General features: G+C 34.6%; 4 protein-coding genes across 4 annotated transcripts; all 4 read right to left on the bottom strand.

Moving 5' to 3' along the window:
- Nucleotides 1-395: 395 nt before the first annotated feature.
- Nucleotides 396-5,018, bottom strand: LOC140881547 (chromatin structure-remodeling complex protein BSH). The gene is made up of 11 exons (XM_073286948.1): nt 4,967-5,018; nt 4,181-4,301; nt 3,988-4,076; nt 3,333-3,427; nt 2,454-2,525; nt 2,249-2,296; nt 2,052-2,135; nt 1,221-1,259; nt 1,024-1,106; nt 794-856; nt 396-698 (listed from the first exon to the last, which is right to left on the bottom strand). The coding sequence occupies exons 2-11, from the start codon at nt 4,231-4,233 to the stop codon at nt 599-601; spliced, it is 726 nt and encodes a 241-aa protein (XP_073143049.1). The 5' UTR covers nt 4,234-4,301; nt 4,967-5,018; the 3' UTR covers nt 396-598.
- An 890-nt stretch (nt 5,019-5,908) lies between these two features.
- Nucleotides 5,909-9,526, bottom strand: LOC140879782 (ras-related protein RABD1). The gene is made up of 8 exons (XM_073283683.1): nt 9,398-9,526; nt 9,234-9,306; nt 8,883-8,930; nt 8,742-8,789; nt 8,037-8,108; nt 6,903-7,058; nt 6,302-6,405; nt 5,909-6,148 (listed from the first exon to the last, which is right to left on the bottom strand). Exons 1-8 carry the CDS (start codon nt 9,409-9,411, stop codon nt 6,055-6,057), a joined length of 609 nt encoding a protein of 202 aa, XP_073139784.1. The 5' UTR covers nt 9,412-9,526; the 3' UTR covers nt 5,909-6,054.
- Nucleotides 9,527-10,658: 1,132 nt separating this feature from the next.
- LOC140885299 (glucuronoxylan 4-O-methyltransferase 1) lies at nt 10,659-12,225 on the bottom strand. The gene is made up of 2 exons (XM_073292258.1): nt 10,899-12,225; nt 10,659-10,795 (listed from the first exon to the last, which is right to left on the bottom strand). Exon 1 carries the CDS (start codon nt 11,927-11,929, stop codon nt 11,039-11,041), a length of 891 nt encoding a protein of 296 aa, XP_073148359.1. The 5' UTR covers nt 11,930-12,225; the 3' UTR covers nt 10,659-10,795; nt 10,899-11,038.
- A 170-nt stretch (nt 12,226-12,395) lies between these two features.
- On the bottom strand, nt 12,396-19,651 carry LOC140885297 (probable serine/threonine-protein kinase At1g09600). The gene is made up of 8 exons (XM_073292257.1): nt 18,429-19,651; nt 17,581-17,865; nt 15,753-16,070; nt 15,173-15,400; nt 14,381-14,478; nt 14,028-14,142; nt 13,501-13,887; nt 12,396-13,115 (listed from the first exon to the last, which is right to left on the bottom strand). Exons 1-8 carry the CDS (start codon nt 18,981-18,983, stop codon nt 12,909-12,911), a joined length of 2,193 nt encoding a protein of 730 aa, XP_073148358.1. The 5' UTR covers nt 18,984-19,651; the 3' UTR covers nt 12,396-12,908.
- Nucleotides 19,652-19,892: the final 241 nt, after the last annotated feature.

The raw sequence follows: 19,892 nt of genomic DNA, 5'->3' as shown, positions 1-19,892 counted from the left end.
ACACAAAAGATAATGTGTTTTACCCGATGTAGCATAAAATCACCGCTACTTTTCTTTTTTTCTTTCATATATCATCATGTGTACATAAATATAATATTGTCTAAAAATCAATAACTTTTAAATGATAACCTTTTTTAATAATAGATTAAACCAATTATTTAAGTAGAATAGGTTCGTTTTTAACTATTAGATAAATTTTATGATTATAATTGTATAAGTGCAAAATTAATCTTTCCTATATTATGTGTAAAGCTTCAGTAATACAAAAAATTATTTTAGACGACTTGGTTACATCAACATCGCGTTTCATGTATAAGCTTGAAAAATAACTCTTGCTCCCAATTGTTTATGGACAAAAAAACAAAATTTTCATTCCATATTATCCCTGGTTTTTTTTTATCCACGTTCCTGAACTAATTTTGATAATGTTGGATGCTTTAATCCTCATTAATCATTCATCTATTTTTACAATAATTCATTATACTACACACGCGTCGTGAGTGCCTTGGGTACTAGTTTATCACAAAACATGCACCAAAATGGTACAAAAATAATCGTGAGTGAGCAAATACAAATAATACTGGAGCTAATTTTCATGTCATCGTGTACTCCTTTCCTGTTTCGCCTCAAGAGCGTCCACTTCCTCGTTTGATAGGAGATCCACAATGGGTTCATAGGCATCCCACTCTTTCCTTTTTCTGAAATCAACCAAGAAATGACACCAGTAAAGCTCAAGATTTCTGAAATGTACAAAGAAATGAGACCAGTACGATTGTTTTCTTCAAGGACTTACCGAAGGACACTCGATTTGTTGCCAAATAACTTGAACAAGTCCACAGCATTTCCATTGGCTTTGCTGAAAGTGACGAAAGGAAAGAAGGAAGACGGACCGGTGTCTTGTCAGTGAATTGAGCCATATAATAGGAAAGACAGTTGCAGAGTCTATTAGTACTTTCAGAGTCTTTTCCAAAAAAATGAAAATGAAAATGACACAAATGATTTGACTAAAAAAGCAAAATAAACCTGGCCTGAGCGTAATCAAACCCTTTACGCCCTTTCTTGTTTATTCTGCTTTCCCGAACTGAAGTCACATTTTGTACAGCGATCTGAAACATGAAATGTTCAAGGTTGGGAGTAGAGAATAATTTCCACAAAGCAAAAGTGCATCATTGGAGTACAAATCAATAGTTATCAAGCAGAAAACTAAATTTAATTTTCACCTCGTAGAGTTGCTCTCTGATAGCAATAGCAATGGCCGGCTGCATGGTCAATGTTGGTTAGTATTTTATGAAGCAGGAGCACTCTATAACATAGTGCTAAAAAAACTCCTAGTGGAATTTTCAGAAGTAATGACTGGCAAACCATATTCACCAAAAAAGCAAATATAACACATGTATGTCCAAATGTGCCCCAAAGCGGAAAGTGCAGGCAAGTGCGAGTCAGAACAGGTTGCTTCTTTGGGTCTGCAGTTACCTAATTTCTTTAACCATTTGCGTGGGGAGCTTCAAATATAAATAGCGAACCCCCGATTTACCGTACCAGTAAGCATATTGATAGCCATTTGCGTGGGGAGCTTCAAATATAAATAGCGAACCCCCGATTTACAGTACCAGTAAGCATATTGATAGACACCACATCTTATATGCTTATCACTAGTTTCTGAGAGGTAGCATGATCATCCAAGAAGAAATTTCAAATGAAGGATGTAATATCGTGAGAATACAAATGGTAGATGGGATTTTCTCCTAGATCCCATGGAAAAACAAGCAAAGTGTTGAAGGGAGAAAATGATAAACAAGCAAAAGGTAAGACCATGACACTGGGCATTCAACGTTTTGCCAGAGCAGTGGATTGCACAAACAAGATTCTAAGTCACTACCATTATCTATCATAACACCAGCACAGATTAGCAATTTTAAATTGGTACGCTGAGCCCAGGAACTGATAAACATGACAAAATTTTCCATCTGAATAAAATCATTATGGAAAAATTGAAAATGGGAGGATTTTTTTCGAAATGCTAAAATTAATTGTAGATCACAAGTGCTTACTCCAATTTCAGGATCTACAATACCCATGTCTTTGCAGAAAGTTTTTGCAAATTCTTCAGGGTCACTCTCAAAGTTGTTTAAATCCTGAAAATCATGATTCAGTTCTAACAATGAGAAAAGCATCTCATGTCAAAAAATACATAGTTTCTGTGTAAAACATTGAAGAAGAAATTATAGATCTCACTGGCTTCACTTACCCATAAAAAGTGGTCCTTGATGAGAGTATGATTAACACGGAGATCGAGCTGGGTAAATGGACAAAGAAAATGGATATAACTTCCGGTATGATTATTTTATTTACCAAACAAAAAAGAGACAAATTTATAGTGGATAAATAGAAAAGGTTATAGATATAAGTATAAAAAAAGTTAATAACTGGAATCACAAGTCACAATGCCAAACCTTGATAGGAACAACTTTCTCGCCGTTATACATATCTTGCCCCTCGTATGATCTAAATTCAGCCAGCTGTGTCTGTGATAATGGACATGTGAACCATAGTCAGCCATAATCAAGAAAGAAGAGAACCTGCACACAATTATTACATAGTTACTTCGTGCCTAATGAGTTTTTTTTTTTTTTTTTATTTACACAATTATCATACAACCTCACCTTTTTTACAAGAATCATAACTCAGCAGCTCTTGATGATCTACCAAATCAATATTCAGATCAACCAAAGAAATCACTCTCAAATTCAAAATTTACCAATCTCAGATATTCTTTAAAAAAAAGACAAAAAGAAGTGAAATAATGAACAAATGCCACACCAGAGTCCTAAATCAATGAATAATGTAATCTGGTAATGAATCAATGATTACTTTGCAACCCCAGTTAACCTAGTCATATCTCTGTCCCTCTAACAACTTAATATTGAATTTAGTCAAACAACATTATTTAGATACATTCTATTTTCTCTTACATATAGATACACCAGAAAATGGTTCATTAAAAAATATCTCGTGTTTTGACTTCTTCCCCAATATCATCAAGAAACATTTTTCGCCCGCAGCTACTAACTTGATAGGGGTAAATCTTAGGGATGACTTTCTTGGGTACATGAATTTTCCAATGATGTCTCTCAATACACAATCAAGAACAACTGAGATTCAGAGCTGGTACATATAAACAGAAAGCAAGCAATACATGATATAGACTTTTAAAGAAAGGATACGCTTCCACACGTTAACTAAGCATAACTTATGATTAACTATTGAGTGGAATAAAGCATAATGCATAGAATCAATTATATCAAGCATAGGACTTGTTTACTGTAGAATACTTGAATTGACTGAGCAATCTGTGTGACAAAAGCAGGAGGAAGCTTCAAATCTTTAACTGTTCTTCTAGCAAAGACCACCACTTCAGAGTCGGGATCTAAATCGACAAATAAAAAAAATTAGCTCTGGTATTTCATAAAAGTGCATGCAACCACACTTATTCGCACATGCTCGCTTGCTGTATGGCCAGCTGAGACGTGAAAACAACCGACCACATATCTCCTTTCATAAATAAACTTCATTGGATTAATAGTTACGTTTAGTAACGTTTCAAAGGAGTTTCTCAAATTTTTAAGGCCTTAATCAATTATATAATCAAATACAGTTCGAATTAATGATTTGGAAACCAAGGCGTGAACATTTATCATCCATAGTGAGACCAAAAAACGATGATGATTGTCTGCAGTCGAAATATCTGGAGTTTGTCAGCCTCAGCTCAGCACCGGGATAGGATAACCGAAAATTATTTAAATTAAGTTAAAAGTAGGTTTTCCTATGTATCATAATTAGACAGAAAAAAAGTTCAAACTTAATGTTTCAACTTGTGCCAATATATCAGGAAGCACACAAAACAAGTAAATCCTAGGAAGAATAACGAATCAAGAGTAAACAAAAAAATTGTTTATGACTGTAGGTGCATATACATAAATAAATTACCTGAAGGATTCCAAATGAAAGCATCTCTAAACCTCTGACCATCGATTTCAATGTCTAAACGTATAGGTACTAGGTTGTCCGCAGTTGGTCTGCAAAATGATTAACGAATATCAAAGGACATAAAAGAATAGAACTCAATTCATCTAAATAAAATTGTTATTTGTCCACAACAGAAAGGCAGGTGTTTATTTACATCCGGAATTTGACGGGGTTCTTGGAAGTTCCCCATGTTGAGTGTGATTTCATGACTCTTCAAAATTATGCGAATGATTTGATCAAACTCTCGCCAATCAATAGCAAGCAGCTCCAGGCACCTTTGCACAGTCATCCAATCACACACACCAATTAGCTCAAAGTTTTTTGTTCAAAAGAATCATCAGTAATACATCTTAAATATGTAGTAATCTGCCTAAAACCATCTCTCAAGCCCAAATTAGATAAAAATTTTCAAGTTTAGTTTTAAATTTCTAAAAACTTCAAACTTTGCAATCTGAAACTGGACTAAATTTAGACTCTCGAGTCTCAACCTTGTAACTTTATGCTGCCTTCAAGACAAAATCTTATCGGGCAGCGAAGTGACTAGGATTTCGAGAGTCGGGAAATATTAAATTTCAAAATCAAATACACGTGCATTATTGTTGATCCTGTCCCATCCCCTGTTTTCAAGAATCTACTCGCTCTTTTATTTACAATGATAATAACTCAAGAGACGCGTGATGCAACTACGCAATAAAAATTCTCCATGGAAGTAGCTAAACGCAATTCTCCAGTTTTCTCCTTCAAACCACCATGAAAAAAAACACGATTTTGAATGACACAATCCTGCAAAACGCATTCTTCCAAACCCAATTTGAAATCCACTACAGAAAATATTACAAAACCAACTGTTTTTCTCATTAAATTGCCCAAATCCCATTACCACAAAATATGGGGGCCGTTCGAGTAAAGAAGGAAGCTAAATTCAAGGACGACAAATTACCTTTTCAGCCGAAGCTCAGTTTCAGAGCAGCAATCGATTATTTTGATAATTAAACAGAAATAAGCTTTTATATAGAGTGCAATTGTTGTTGCCGTAACGCTTTTAAACTTCACAAAATTCAAAATAGCGACTTCTGTTGTAAGAATGAATTAACTTTATTTTTATTACAAAAGTTAAAAGAGAAGTCAGAAGATTAACGTATTGTGATTATCACCTAACTTATTTGAAAATTATAATTATATTATATAATCCAAAATGTAGCAAATATATTATCAATTAATTAATCTATAGGGGAAGTCTTTGAGATGCCAATTCGATCAACAAGGTAACAAATGGTATAAAGAAAATTAAGGTTTTGATTAAGTATTTTAAAAACATTTTTAGTATTTTATTAAAATATGTGTTTGATAAGATTTTTATTTTAAAAAATATGAAAATATTTTTAAAAAAGTATTTTTCAAGAAAAGTCTTTGAAGAATAATTTAAAATTTTTTTATGTTTTTAGAATTTTAATAATTAATAATTATTTATAGAATGGTTATTCGAATATCCTCTTAATTTTTTTTATTATAACATCGTTTTTTTAAATAATTGTGTTATTCACACACATTTTCAAAATTAAACGTTTTTATAGAATAGTTATTCAAACATATTTATATACTTAAAACAATTTTCAAAATATTTGATAAAATTTTTATAAACAAATATTTTTATAAAACGTTTCCAAGTCACAAATGTGATCTTATGTAGAAAAATATTAATCAAAAGCGATCCACCACAATCTGACTGACTTTTAAGAACAATGAATGTATGCATCAGTGAATAAAACAAACTCCAAGCACTCAATATTATATTAAAGAACAATATTTTTAATTGTAAAATTTTTGACATACCAAATGATCCATCTACTTTGATACATACAAAAATTTCAAGAAATGTATGCCGTCAGAAAAGTTAAACATAAAGGATGTGCAACAGAAAAGTTCAGCAGTTCACAAGTAACCAGGAGTTGAAAGGACATTTGTAGTCATTACACCATTCTTATCTTTTTACAAACTTCTAAACATCAAATTACACATAGGAAACACTTAAGCACAACAATTACTATTCTGCTCAATTGGTTGTCCCTTTATCTGAACTCTGCCAGTTGATTTCTTGTCTGCAGTTGGCTGGTTCCCCATTCTGCATAAATTCACCAGTCTCAAAAGTTTACATCTTATATTAGAAGGAAATGACAAGAAAATTAAAGGTATTCGAAATAAAATCACAAAAATTTGAGTCCATGATTGTAGTGAAGACCAACACTAGAAATGCATAAATGAGTTCTAAGATTACTTTTTCTTGATTTCACCAGCCATAGTCAAGAAAGCTTGTTCCACATTAATAGAATCTTTTGCACTTGTCTCAAGGAAAGGAATCCCAAGCCCATCCGCAAATGCCTGCAAGTTTGATCCAGAATACGAGGATACGAATTGAGAACACAGTGAAAGATCTATATAATACGGCATTTGAAAGAAAATGTACGAGCATCGAGTATAAAGGAATAGTGAAACACCAAAAAGAAAAGAAAGAACGGCAGGTCTATTCTCAAGATTTTGAAAACATACAATTCAAACAGAATTACACCATACTAATTACAACAAGATGTAAATTAAGCTAATGTGTGGCCATTCCTACTATTTGATGGTTGTCTAATTTGAAGTCTCTCTCTCTTCATTTATTATTAATCGGATACATCACTGAAAAGAACAAATATAGTCCAATACAAAGATCATGACATTTTAGAAAAAATTCAGTAAAATTGAAGAAATAAGTATCCCCACCACATCCACACTAGAAATTTCAGTGCATGTTACTTCTAATTTGCAGATTTTGTAGAAACTCAGGACCACAGAAAATCAAAGCATCCATTAATATACAGGAATGAAGAATTTACCTTTCCTGTTGCAGTGTCCACGACTTTGCTCTCGATTAAATCACATTTGTTGCCAACCAAAAGCTTGCAAACACTATCATTTGCATATCTATCAATCTCATTAAGCCACTGCTTAACATTGTTGAAGCTCTCCATCTCAGTCACATCATACACAATCTATTGTGATTATAATAAATACAATTAGTCTCTTGAAAAAAGTAGGACAATAAATATGTCATTATCTATAAAAAACAATTAAATGACATAAGAGTCCTTTAGTATGGATCCTGACAGTTTCCCACAGCGCTGACATACAAGCATAAGGATACAGGGCTAGGGGGAAAAACAGAAATAACATGACATGGATATGCAGTTTGCAGAAGACCTAGGTACCAATAATTTAAAGATGACTGCATTAAAAGAAGGTAAACTAGATACATGTGCACTTTTAAAATCTAAAAATAAATGTATTCCAATTTTGAAAACCACACTTGACCATCATAACAGTCAGTCACACCAAACATTAATAATCTAAACCAGAATTACAAGGTAGAAAATGTACTGGGTCCAGGTAGCAAAATTTGCACAATAATATGGTTATAACTTATGATACACCCACCCCCAAACAAGAGGAAGAACAAATGTCCTTGAAACCAACTGAAGAAAATGAACAGTACTACTTAGATTTACTGAGATTTGCTGCAACATTTGGTGCCTAGCTAGTAAATTACATGTACTGCACAGTGAAATATAGTTAAAAAAGTAACCGTCACAGGGGAAGCAATGACTACCCCATAAAACATTCAACAAGGTCAGGACCAGAGGTCAAACAAGGAGCAAAGGAGGAGAGTAGAAAAGGAATCAATGATATGAGATTCAGTTAAGAACCAGAAGCTTAAAGAGCAGTTAAGACAAATGAGAAATCATCACACAGGTTGCACAATAGCTGTTTCCGTAGACAAAAAATACATGCATAATAGCTTCTATTGTTTCAGAAGAGTAAAAATACTTGAGATATCATACCCATGATGCTTCCGACAATTGCAATTCATGCATGCATAATGCAACATATCTTCGCCATAAAGTTACAACACAAAATCCAAATATTGCGGTTAAGCGTGAAATTCAAGAATAACTACAAGTCATCTTTCTTACAATGATCCCATGAGCTCCTCGATAGTAACTGCTAGTAATAGTCCGGAACCGCTCCTGGCCAGCAGTATCCCACTTGAAATACATTTTAAAAAGCACAGCATTAGGTATTAAGCATACTTCTCTTTTTAATTCATGATTACAGTGGTTAATTTAAGTATAGCACCACATACAACATATCACACTGTTGAAATGTACAATCACTGAACTATTGGATGTCTACAGAATGAGGAAAGCTTGGAATTCTTGTATTGAAGAAAATCTGATTCTCTTTTTAGGTTTTCCTCGAAATCAACTTGCTTATTAGATTATGCTCAAATTAAAAATTGTTGTTTGAACTTTGTTTCCTTGAATGAGAACCAACCGCCTTGGTGATCATTTAAATGAAATATTCACCTCTCAGAAAAAGGTTGTGAGAGAATTTTAATACATCTGCCGTAGCTCATTTAAATCGCTAAGCATAACTCACAATTACGAGAGCTTCCACTTCTTCGAATTGCAGAGAAGAAGATACGTAAATACTTTACTAACAGCTAAAACTTTCCAATTGAAGGACATGATCAAAAAAAATAAGAAACAACTCAAATCATAACAACCCTGAACAGTATATGTAAGAAACAACTCGAATCTACGAACCAGATTTAAAAAATGCAAAATCAGAAGGATAAAATAGATCATGTGTTCTTATCTACATTAAGATTAACTCACAATTTGCAGTTTGATTGTCTTTCCATCCAGCTCGATTGTCCTTATTTTCTGCAATTATAACCCACGGCATGATAAAGTTAACTCCCTCGTATCAAAAGAAGGTACACCGACTACTCCTAAAGGTTTGAAGCTATAACTTACAAAATCAACTCCAATGGTGCTAATGTAACTGTCCACGTACGAATCATCCTGAATACATTGATCCAACAATTTTATTTGGCAATAACACAAAAAACACCCACAATCCAATGTTCTACTTGCTCATTTCAATTCCACAAAATAACAGTTTCACAACACCCATTATAAATGGATTACATTTCCTATTCCTCAAAATCTTGATCCATCACACGTTAAAAAAACATAGAAAAGAAAAGAACCCATCAAACTATGAACAGAATGCACTCGATTAGGCATGCAGAACCCCACGTGTCCACCAAAATTAGTTGAAATAAACAGAAAATAAATCAATATTGGGGAGGAAGTGAAACCTACAGCGAATCTGAGAAGAAGACAAGACTTGCCGACCGAGGAGTCACCGATTAAAAGAAGCTTGAACAAATAATCGCTACAAAAAAAAACGAAAAAAAGAAGAAGAAATATCAACAAAATTGGATTCAGAAAATATAGGATGAAACTTAGACCCAAATCTTCCTTACTATTCGTTGCTCATTTTTTCTCCCTATCCAAAGCTTCAGAGGGCTTCAGAAATGCGTTTTATCTTTATATGTGTTTTCTTGTTTCAACTTTCAAGGTTCGAAGTTTGTGGGAAGAAGAGCAACCCGGATTTGGTCAACATTTTTTTTTGTAGATATTTTTTAAAAAAAGTATTTTTTTAATTTATAATTTTTAGTTTTTAAAAAAACTCTAATTTTAATTTAAAAAGTGCTTATTTAAGCACTTTTCTGGTCAACCAAATATTTTATTAAATAAAAAGCACTTAAAAATTTAGCTTTTGAAAAAGCTCTAATTTTGACTTAAAAAAATGTTTATTTAATCACTTTTCTAGTCAACCAAACACTTTATTAAATAAAAAGCACTTAAAAAAGTGCTTTTTTGGCATAATTTTTAAAACCAAACGGGGCCTAAACGCATATTTAATGATTTGTTTGGTTGTTTCTGAATTAAATTAATTAATATTTGAAGTTAAATTTTTAAACAATTTCCTTTCAAAAAAATAATGTTTAACAATTATTGCTATTCCTTGGAAATAATTTGAAAACAACTTTAATGAAAGTATTTCATATACTTCCTAAAATTTTAAGATGTATCTTATATTATTCTGCAATTTAAAATTTTCTTACATAAATTATATATTGTTTGCATCTAACATTAATATAAGCAATTAAAATACATTTTTAGTTGATGAAGTTTAATCGTTAAAATATATTTGATCTCCTTCCATATTTTGTATTTTGTGTACAAATATTTTGATTACTAATATCATGAAAATTAGACATTTGGACACCAATACAATGCATTTCGTGCAAATGTTATGGTCACAAATATTGATCATGAAAACTAACTTAATTTTGTGTAGTTGAACGATGATAGAATTGAACTTTAGCTTCGATTTAATAGTTTATCATGCTAAATAAATTATAAAAAATTTATCATATTATTATTATTATTATTATTATTATTATTATTATTATTATTATTATTATTATTATTATTATTACACATCTATGTCATTACTTAATTAGAGGTTGTTATTACGTACGATCAAATCGAAAAAGTGGTTCAATATGTTGTCGGAAATGGAATCCAATGTTCTTTTAACTTCTTGATTTCTTCCCGAGGGGATAGAGATGGAGATGGTCGATAAGTAAACCAACCGACAAACATAAGTGAGCATAAATGCATATATATATATATATATTATATATATATATAATATATAGTTTAGAGGACATGAGAATTTTTTTTGCTTAGCTTATTTCAGAAAGTATATATATAGCTTATATACTTTGACAATAATGTTATTGTCAAAGTATTAATTCCACTGCCCGTGAATAAAAAGTATTGCATGATTGAGTCTGATGAATTCTTGAAACCTGACAAGAAAATAAGTGAAATAAGATGCTTTCAAATTGCATGCTCGTAATAAATACAATCAGACACAAAAATATAAACCACATAGTCCAAGAAAAAAAGTACCACTAGGATCAGTGCATGCACCTATAAAGTTTTAGGATTAGAATTTGAATTTTGAGGGAGATTTTGCATGAAGTTTCAACATTTTTTTGTGTAGGAAAGCACCTATCTCCGATGATAGGTAGTGGATGCTTGCTGCTTACTTAAGGGCAAAATGGTTTGTTCAAATCATCCCTATGACTTGGGATAACAAAATGCCTCAATCTCCCTTCTTGTTTCTTCATATAACCCTCGCATAGAAAAGCTTTAGAGAACTTATCCTCCACCTCCCTATTCACATCATGCACAAAAACATGAGTCTCCCGACCGACCAGGCGGTTTCGGGCCACCATTCCGGCGGTGTATATGGCTGTCATTCTCCCTGGAGCTTCGTTGTAATAGCCTGTGGGTGCATCTACCATGATCAAATCCCATTCTATATCATAGACTTGAGCTGGCAGCCCCTTTAAAGCTAGTTGACACATTGAGTACTTAGGATCTAGAACTGCAGTGCATTCAGGCCCTTTTCCCACTTGCATTAAATCATTTGCTTGGTTAACTTTACTATCATATGTAACATGATAAGATTCTAACATGGGAAATCTTCTCTTGATTTGCTCTATCCATGACTCATCTTCTTCGATGAAGATGGTACGTCCACCGTAGTTGAGTGAGTGCCACATGAGGCTGTCGTGGCCTAGGCCGAATACAAGGAAGTTGCATGGGGACTTCTTGTCTAGGATTCTTGATGTAATGGATATTTCTTTGAGTGTTTGTTGAGGAGTGATGGTTGAGGTTGAGTAATGGATTAGGACTTGGGCTAAGGATGTGGGGATTTTGGCGCAAGCGAGTGAGCAATTCGAGGTTATCGAGTTTCTTGAGTTGGTTCTGGAAGATTTTCTTGGGAAGAAAGTGGATTTGTGAATTTTGGGTGACGGAGTTTGGTTGGGAGATGATGACAAATTTGATCTCAGAATAAAGAGAATGAAAGAAGCAAGAATAACACAAAGTAGGAGAAGTTTTAGACTAAAAGGGTTGTGGGTTTTAGGCCTCATTCTATTTTATGAGATGACAAAAGGTGAACTTTTGACGTTCTGAATTTGGGGTTTGAATGTGGAGTTATTGTTATTTCAAGCATTGAGTTAAAGAAAGAAATGTGCAGAGTTGGGTGAGAAATAGTGTCAAGGGGATGGCTTTGAGGCTTGAGCATGGCTTGGAGATGAAGCGATGAGTATTGTTTTGTGCTGATAAAGACCAGAGAACCACAAAGAATTTTGAATGAAGCAAGTGTTTTCTGGTGGATCCAAAGTTTGGTGGAAACTTTCTTGTATGTTGCATCTTTCGTTGAACGTGAGAGTTGTCCCATAATTTAACTTCTGTATTATGAAATCATAATCGAAATATTTTTAGTCACTATTTAAGAATTGAACATTCACTTGATTTGTTTAATCTTTTTTTCATACGCACTGTAATGTATACAGTATATACATGACTCATGATTATAGTTTACCACACACAACTTGTAGTCGTGATGGAAAATATATCAGGGAACATGGAATTGTTTGGTTAATTGTGCACTATTCAACTCAATTTTTAATAAGATACAATTGGATTAACACCAAACACTGGCAAAAAGAAAAAAAGGTAGAAAATACTGAAATTTTTCTGCCAATGTAACCTGTCCTCTAAAGAGTGAAGTCTCATATCTCGGCAAATTTAGCTCTGCATTCATAAAGAATGATATGAATATATATATAGCAAAACTTCACTTGTATATATGTTGGCAACTCCATATCCTTCAGAAAAAAGGCACCTCCCTGAATCATTGCTCATCCTATTTCTTGTAGATTTGCTTCAGAAACATATGCTCTCAAACTGATCGGTTATTCTAGATCCCCGACTGGTCTTAGACTCTGTGACGGCATTTCACATGCACAAAGCCGGAGACAGAATTCACGTCATTCAGATGGATTCATTGCTCAAGGAGGAATGTTTGTGTCAATGGAGAGTATCAGTGTATGCTTCTCTCAACAATCAACGGCCGTTGTTGACGTATTCTAGGAGTGAATCTGTTTGCTCATAGTCACCATTGCCTTTCTTGGTCTTGTCCTTGTCCATTCGAGCTTTTCTTACAGCATGTTGAATCTGTCTTTCATGCTCTTTGAGCATTTCCTCCACACTTCCACCTGGAAGCAACAATGGTCCTGAATAGTGCATCCTTGTCTTCTTTAGAGCGTAACTCTGGAAAAAAATGACAATAAGGACTCTGTCAGAAATCACTATTCTAAAGATTTAAGCTCAATGATGTCTCCAACCATACTTTTATGGTTTATCAGTAATCACGATTTAGAAAAAAAAAAATTAATCACAATCTATCACGTATAAGCCAGAGACTCTGAAATAAACACTCAAAATTAGTATCCAAGACGTACAGGTCTTGAATATGAGCGAACTCCTCGATCAGATATCATGTCTGGAACCACTTGTTCTAGCTCAAAGTCATGGAAAGTGGACTAACATTTTTTTTTATATTTATAATTTTACTAGATAATTTCTCTTTTCTTTCTTTCAGTTTGTGAGATGGGGGAACAGGTGAAAAAGAAATATCACTTCAAATAAATTTTACCGTTGAAGTTTCCTTCCGAGGCATCGCTCCATTGTTCTTGTTGGAAAAATCTCGTCTTTCGAGTAAATGGTGCGAGGACTCAGCATCATTTATCTGTTCGTATCTAGTATTCAAGCGATGTTCTGGCCAATGGGAATGAGCGCTGGAGTCTCTGCTAAAATCAAGTTGTGAATTGCCACGAGCTGCCACTGAATTTGAGAACCTAGACAATCGTGCTGCTGTATCCTGGGGTTTATAAGAATCCAACAAATTTCCTGATGTTCCCCTTTGCATGGTATGACCATGATTCGAGGATCCTCTGGAAGGTTCAATTCGGAAGCCAGAAACACTACCTTCAGGATCGTACTTGTCACTGGTGCTCTTGGGGTTCGACTGCCCTTTCTGTGTCTGAACACCAAAAGCTTACATTACCAAACAAGAACACGCTCTCAATAGCATTATTTGGAAGGGGATATACTGATCTAAGAACTATCAGCACATAGCATGAAGCCTTGCAAATTATCCAAGCAAGCGTCCGAAGAAAGTACCTGGATAGATGCTCGCATTTCAGCATTAGGGCCGTTAGACAGGATAGCTTTGGATTCTTTAGAGGTCTTTCGAGAAGTTTCAAGTCCACCTCCCTTTCCACCAGCAGCCTTTTGTCTGGAATCAAGTTGAATAAAAATGTAACGAGAATAGAGGACAACCTTAGCCATAGAATAGAGATTGAAAATTTCAAGTATGCATTTATTATAATGGCAATTTTCCCGCCTCAGCTCTTATCACAGAAGAAGTACAAGGCATCTTTCAGAAAAATGTTGCCAACAGTTTATCGATTCCAACGAAATAACAGTAGTTACAATGCAAAAATCCACAAGAGTACAACAGATGGAATGCATACCTTCTTGCTTCATCTCGCATTTTGGCATCAAATTCTTTGCAAGGTGGATATTTGGGCAAGGATGATGGATCACAAGGTAGAGGCTTCGTTGTGAAAAACTGGAAAGACGCGGTCATATATGTACACAGATTACAAAAGAAAAATTGGTGAGATTGTGCTTTTCAAGGAAAACCAAATAACGGAAATAGAAGGAACTAGTGCATAATTTTGAACCAAGCACGACAAAGAAGAAAAGAAAAAAGAAAATTTTGATTAAAAAAACTATCGGAATGAGCATAAATATGATAAAACAAAGCTACATGTGGGATTCCAAGACATCAAAACACGACCAAAAAGCACAAAATAGGAATAATTCAATATAGAGAAAACTTCATACAGTAAAATATCATGTTTAGAAAAAATAAATTACAGAAGTAATCATGTGTAGAGGATAAGCAGGGATGTTTTCTTTAAATTATTCAGATATTTATATGTAGTCTTCTTCTAGTTGCTCCAATCACTGGTACGTCTATTATTGTTTTTCCAAGCATGGACATCATATAATCCCCTTGCACAACATCAGTATGCCCGTCCAGACAAAGCTACATTTAGCAGTGTCATGTATCGCACACAATAAAAAGCAATTCATGACAAAATGTTTCAAGGACCCATTCAGCTCAGAGGTGCGAGTCACTTGCAATTTATGCTCAATCATAATAAGCGACTAAATCATATGAAGGTGTAAATTCTGAAGGGAGCAAAATGAAGTTTGAAACTACCCAGATGAAACTTGCAGGAGAGAAGAAGATTTACCTCACTTTGAAGAGCTGAAGTTGTAGATCCTCGACACTCTGGTTCAAAAGCAAGGAGAGATTCCACAAGTGCTAAAGCAGAAGGAGGGAAGTCCTTGAATGTCTCAGCCACACATCGTTTATAAGGATGTTGAGGTTTGAATATTGTCGCATGTGGTAATTTCGATGTTTTCCAGTATTCTTCTGAGGGTGAACCACAGAGTTTAAATATTTTGTGCAGTTGCTCAACCTGTGCATATAATGTCAGTTCTCAACAAGAAGCCAATTCGTAGGGTCATAAAAGAAGTACAGAGCATTTCCGAAGAATTGTTTGGATAACTGTTTATAAGACGTAAACCTAGAAAACTGAAGGAAAACTTCATTTAAAATGTACTTCTATACGTATTAACATCGATCAGAAGATCGCGATAAATCGAGGAAACAACAATCTGTTGTTACACGTAAAGAAAATCAAGGTGCAATTATTCTGCCACCATTAATCAAAAGCAAAAAACTATAAACTTCAAACAAAATTAAAGACATTCACAACTGGGATAGAAAGAAATGCTTCAAATCTCAAGTCCAATTAGGTGAGAATGTACCTCTGTCCTACCAGTCATAATTGGTTTTCCTGAAAACAATTCGGCAAGAATACAGCCAGAACTCCATAAATCTACAGAAACTCCATAATTTGTAGCACCAAGCAAAAGCTCAGGAGGTCGATACCACAGGGTAACAACTCGACTAGTTAAAGGCTGTTTCTGATTTGCTCGGAAAAAAGTTGCCAGTCCAAAATCACCAATCTTTAGAACCCCATTGTTGTCGATCAAAAGATTTGAACCTTTAATATCACGGTGCAAGACTCCACGGCTATGACAGTGTTCAAGTCCACGAAGCAGCTGCTGCATGTAGCATTTGATCTGCGTGCCCAATACATAATCTCTTATAAAAATGTTCATGCAGTGCAGATGATAAATATTAGATTGTTCCCAGTGCAAGCTATGTTTCCATACAAGAAACCCTCAATAACCAATTTTGACCAATTGATTTCACACCTGGCGTCAAAATTTAGCCCATAGTAAATGACAATCACATCTTCAGTTTTAAAGAAGATTTCAGCCTCTACTTTAAATTATATACTTTTTGAAAATTAAAGTGGAAGTTGCAGATGGCATACACGAATATTCTTTAATTAAGTAAAAAAAATTATCTATAATTCCTAAATTACCTCAAATCAACAGGTACAAAGCTCATCCTATTCTGAAAAAGGTTTGCTGGTAAGTCAGATAACATCAAGGGGTGTAAGAAAACTATCAGAAGAGTAGATACTAATTGTTACTCTGTTTTTAAGTAGAATATGATGCAACACAGGACAGGATAAATATTAAATAGTGCACTCTGCATTTCGTTTTAAATATATGGTTCAAAGGGTAATACACTTAAACATGAATTGATGTTCAATATCTTTGTGGAATTCACAAACTTAGATGGGAAATACATGAAGCAGTAAAATGAAGCCAATTCATGCTTTCTCAGGCCCATTTAGTTGTATATGAGTCATGAGATTTGTCCAAAACTCATTTGAGCAACTGTCCTCGAGCCTTCATGGGGTTGACCATTAAATTTGGCATTTTATAATTAAATGAGGTACCCCTAGATATTATTTGCTATCAGTTTGCGAACTATTTTACATTTTTCAGCTACAACGTTCCACAAGAAACGTATTTCAATATCCAGCAGCCTATTATATCTACATTTGTCTATCATCGAATCTTAATTATTCTCACATTAGTCGCAACACAGGCACAACATGTTATTGCTATGCTGAAAGATGATGTTTTCTTAAATTCAAAAATTGGGAGTTTGAGGGTCGCAAGTCAAGGAAATAACGCATAATTAAGAATACCTATTTGTCAATGCACAAAATAACAGTGGCCATATAAACTGTCGGCAAAACCATTTTCTCAACAAAAAAATTCTTTTGGTAAAACAAAATACAGCGGCACTCTAAACCCAACTCTTTTCTAAATTGACAGTTCTACTGCTCTCATTCCCGAGCTCCACGTTTAGCTTTGAAAATCAGTTATCTAGACTGACATGGAAAAGTCTTATCATGAGCAAGCTATAATATCTGTCAGAGTTGCAACATCGCACATAATATGCCTCGTCATAATATCTAACATGCAACCACAGGATTTTACCAGTTATTTGCCGATACTAGGGTAAAAATTATTAACCAACCAATTTAGACAGAACATTCTACTAGAAAGATATGAATCCCATGTGTAAGCACCAAACACTGCCTCCCATTGTAGATGCATAGAGGTAGCAAATAGCAACCAGAAACATCATTTACAGTGGTATGTCAATTGAAAATTCACGAGGACAGGATCTGAACATGGAGAAACGATTTTGAATAGAAACACGAACCTGTGGTTCTGTAAATTTAACAGTCGGTGAAGCCAATAGTCCAGTAAGATCATGCTCCATGTATTCAAATACAAGGTATAAATTTCCTGAAACCTTGGAAGTGACTAGACCTTCAAGCTTCATGATATTTGGATGGTCAAGCCTACGAAGAATAAGGATTTCCCTGGCCATGAAGCGTACACTATCTGGATCCATGTTGACAAATCGCACTTTTTTCATTGCAACAATTTTCTCAGTTTCAAGGTCACGAGCTCTGTATACACTGCTATAAGTTCCTTGACCAATCTGAAAGGTTGGGAATACATAATAATGAAATGTAATTAAATGAAGCAATATGGGGGAGGTAACAGGAAACTACAAACAAAAGTAAGTCGTTGTTAAAAGAGAAAATTAAAGTTTATTTCACATGATATGCATGGCTTCAAAATCACCGAGTAATGGTTCCTGTAAAAAGTAATTAACCACCCACAGTGTCTACCACACGTGAAAAGATGGAAACCGGGGAATTTTATGTTTGAAGACATCAACATCACAAAATGAAGCTGAAAGGGACAACATGCCAGAGTAAATTTTATCCAAAGAAAACTAGTATCACGAGATATCCCTGTCATTGCACAAGAATCACAGAGATATCCAAATACCAAGGCGGGTATATTCATATGGATACGGTAATAGTATACACATCAAGAAAGATGCAGAGTGGCATATAGCGGCAGAATAATTTAAGCAATCGAATAACAAGAAAAGTCGGGACAAAGAACAGCTATTTGTTACCATAAAAATATAACCAAAAAAAGATTCAGAAATATATGCTGCCTTCAGAATAAGGCGGGATAAACTTAATATACCTTATCCAACTTCTCAAATGAGTCTGCTTTTCGAGGAATCCATCCTTTGATAGCTTCCCCAGCCACAGCAGTTAGCCATGATGGCCATCCAGCAACAACTTGCGCCCCATCCATTCCATTTTTTACACTTAATACCCTGCACATTTGAGGCTGCCCTCCTCGCGTTCCCACCTCCATAGTTGCCCGTCTTTGTATTTTGGCCATTTCAGGTTTCTCAAACACCATAGGCTTCTTACTCCCCTCGTCCCAAGCAGATGGGGTGGAGCCGGCACTTCTCACAGCATGCTCTCCTGATATAAGCCTTGTTGTTGCATCGTTGCCTCCATTATCAATCTCCACCACAACCTCCTCATTCCTTGATGATGAAACTAATCTTTTTGAAGTTTTTTTCAACTCTCTCTCGTTCTTAACCTTGTTATCATCATCATCTGTACTGCCTTTGGAACAAATGCAACCCATTCGATACAAATATTTAAGTCCCCTGTTTTTCTTAACAGGAAACTTGAGGTTCCAAAAATAAAAACCTATTTTGCTTTTCTTGAGTACCTGCGGCATTTAGCCGATTCGAACAGCATCATCCACATTCAAAGAAACTTCAAAACAGATCAAAGATCCATGATCAATAAAAACCCCACCTTTCAATCCTACAACCTTATTCTCTGAAATAGAATGCACCCCAAGATTAATTTTAAAAAATCGAGTTGAAATCTGCGTTAGGCAATACAAAACCAACTCATTCTTGAAATCCCCATCTCAATCTCAACGAATTCTTGGCTTAACACACGGATATCAGTCAATGTACCACCAATATATTTCGAATTGTACCGACGTACATGAGACTTGAAAATTCCGATTACAATTCAGGAAACTTTAACAAAACGTCGAGGCAAACGCGACCCAGGTCCAAGATCCAATCTTTTCAGCATGAACCAGCCCACATTGCCCGAAATTCAAATAATGCAGCCAATTACCGTAAGCAATCGGACATCGAAAGATCAACTCTGTTTCGTCCAGGGTTTCAGGAACAATCAATCGGACACGCGAAATTTTGGGTTCGCGTATATTGAATCGTGTACCGTGAATTGACTGGAGTAATTTAATAATGAAATGTCATGATAATTTTTCCCTACAAATTGCAAACAAGAAAATGGAAGGCATTTCCAGAGAGTGACGCAATCATGAAAATAGAGATAGAGAGCAGTTTTGGGTCTGAGAAGCGCCTAAGTTTGCGAACAACCAGTTAAATATTGTCTCGATAGAGACAAAAATATATATATGTATATATATATATATATATATGGATTTTCTTTCAAGCTCAACCCCATGCCCACCAATGATGTGGCATTATTTTATTGGATGTGATAAATATGTGATAAATTGTAAGTTCAATAAAATAGTGTCACATCATTGGTGGGCATGGTGGTGGTCATTGTAAGTGGACACTTGAAAGAAACTCTATATATA

The sequence above is a fragment of the Henckelia pumila genome, chromosome 2 (assembly GCF_033568475.1).
Source record: "Henckelia pumila isolate YLH828 chromosome 2, ASM3356847v2, whole genome shotgun sequence".
NCBI classification, from domain to species: domain Eukaryota; kingdom Viridiplantae; phylum Streptophyta; class Magnoliopsida; order Lamiales; family Gesneriaceae; genus Henckelia; species Henckelia pumila.
This window is presented reverse-complemented; position numbering and strand designations above follow the sequence as displayed.

Coding starts and splice junctions, on each gene's coding strand:
- LOC140881547 (XM_073286948.1), bottom strand. CDS start 4,233: ATGAAATCACACTCAACATGGGGAACTTCCAAGAACCCCGTCAAATTC. Junction 2,526..3,332: donor AGATTGCTCAGTCAATTCAA/GTATTCTACAGT, acceptor CCATTATCACAG/ACACAGCTGGCTGAATTTAG. Junction 2,297..2,453: donor AGAAAGTTGTTCCTATCAAG/GTTTGGCATTGT, acceptor CCATTTACCCAG/CTCGATCTCCGTGTTAATCA.
- LOC140885299 (XM_073292258.1), bottom strand. CDS start 11,929: ATGAGGCCTAAAACCCACAACCCTTTTAGTCTAAAACTTCTCCTACTT.
- LOC140879782 (XM_073283683.1), bottom strand. Junction 6,406..6,902: donor TGGACACTGCAACAGGAAAG/GTAAATTCTTCA, acceptor TCAAACTTGCAG/GCATTTGCGGATGGGCTTGG. Junction 6,149..6,301: donor GCTGGTGAAATCAAGAAAAA/GTAATCTTAGAA, acceptor GAATTTATGCAG/AATGGGGAACCAGCCAACTG.
- LOC140885297 (XM_073292257.1), bottom strand. CDS start 18,983: ATGCCGCAGGTACTCAAGAAAAGCAAAATAGGTTTTTATTTTTGGAAC. Junction 16,071..17,580: donor TTAAATTTACAGAACCACAG/GTTCGTGTTTCT, acceptor TTGGGCACGCAG/ATCAAATGCTACATGCAGCA. Junction 14,143..14,380: donor ATGCGAGATGAAGCAAGAAG/GTATGCATTCCA, acceptor ACTTGATTCCAG/ACAAAAGGCTGCTGGTGGAA.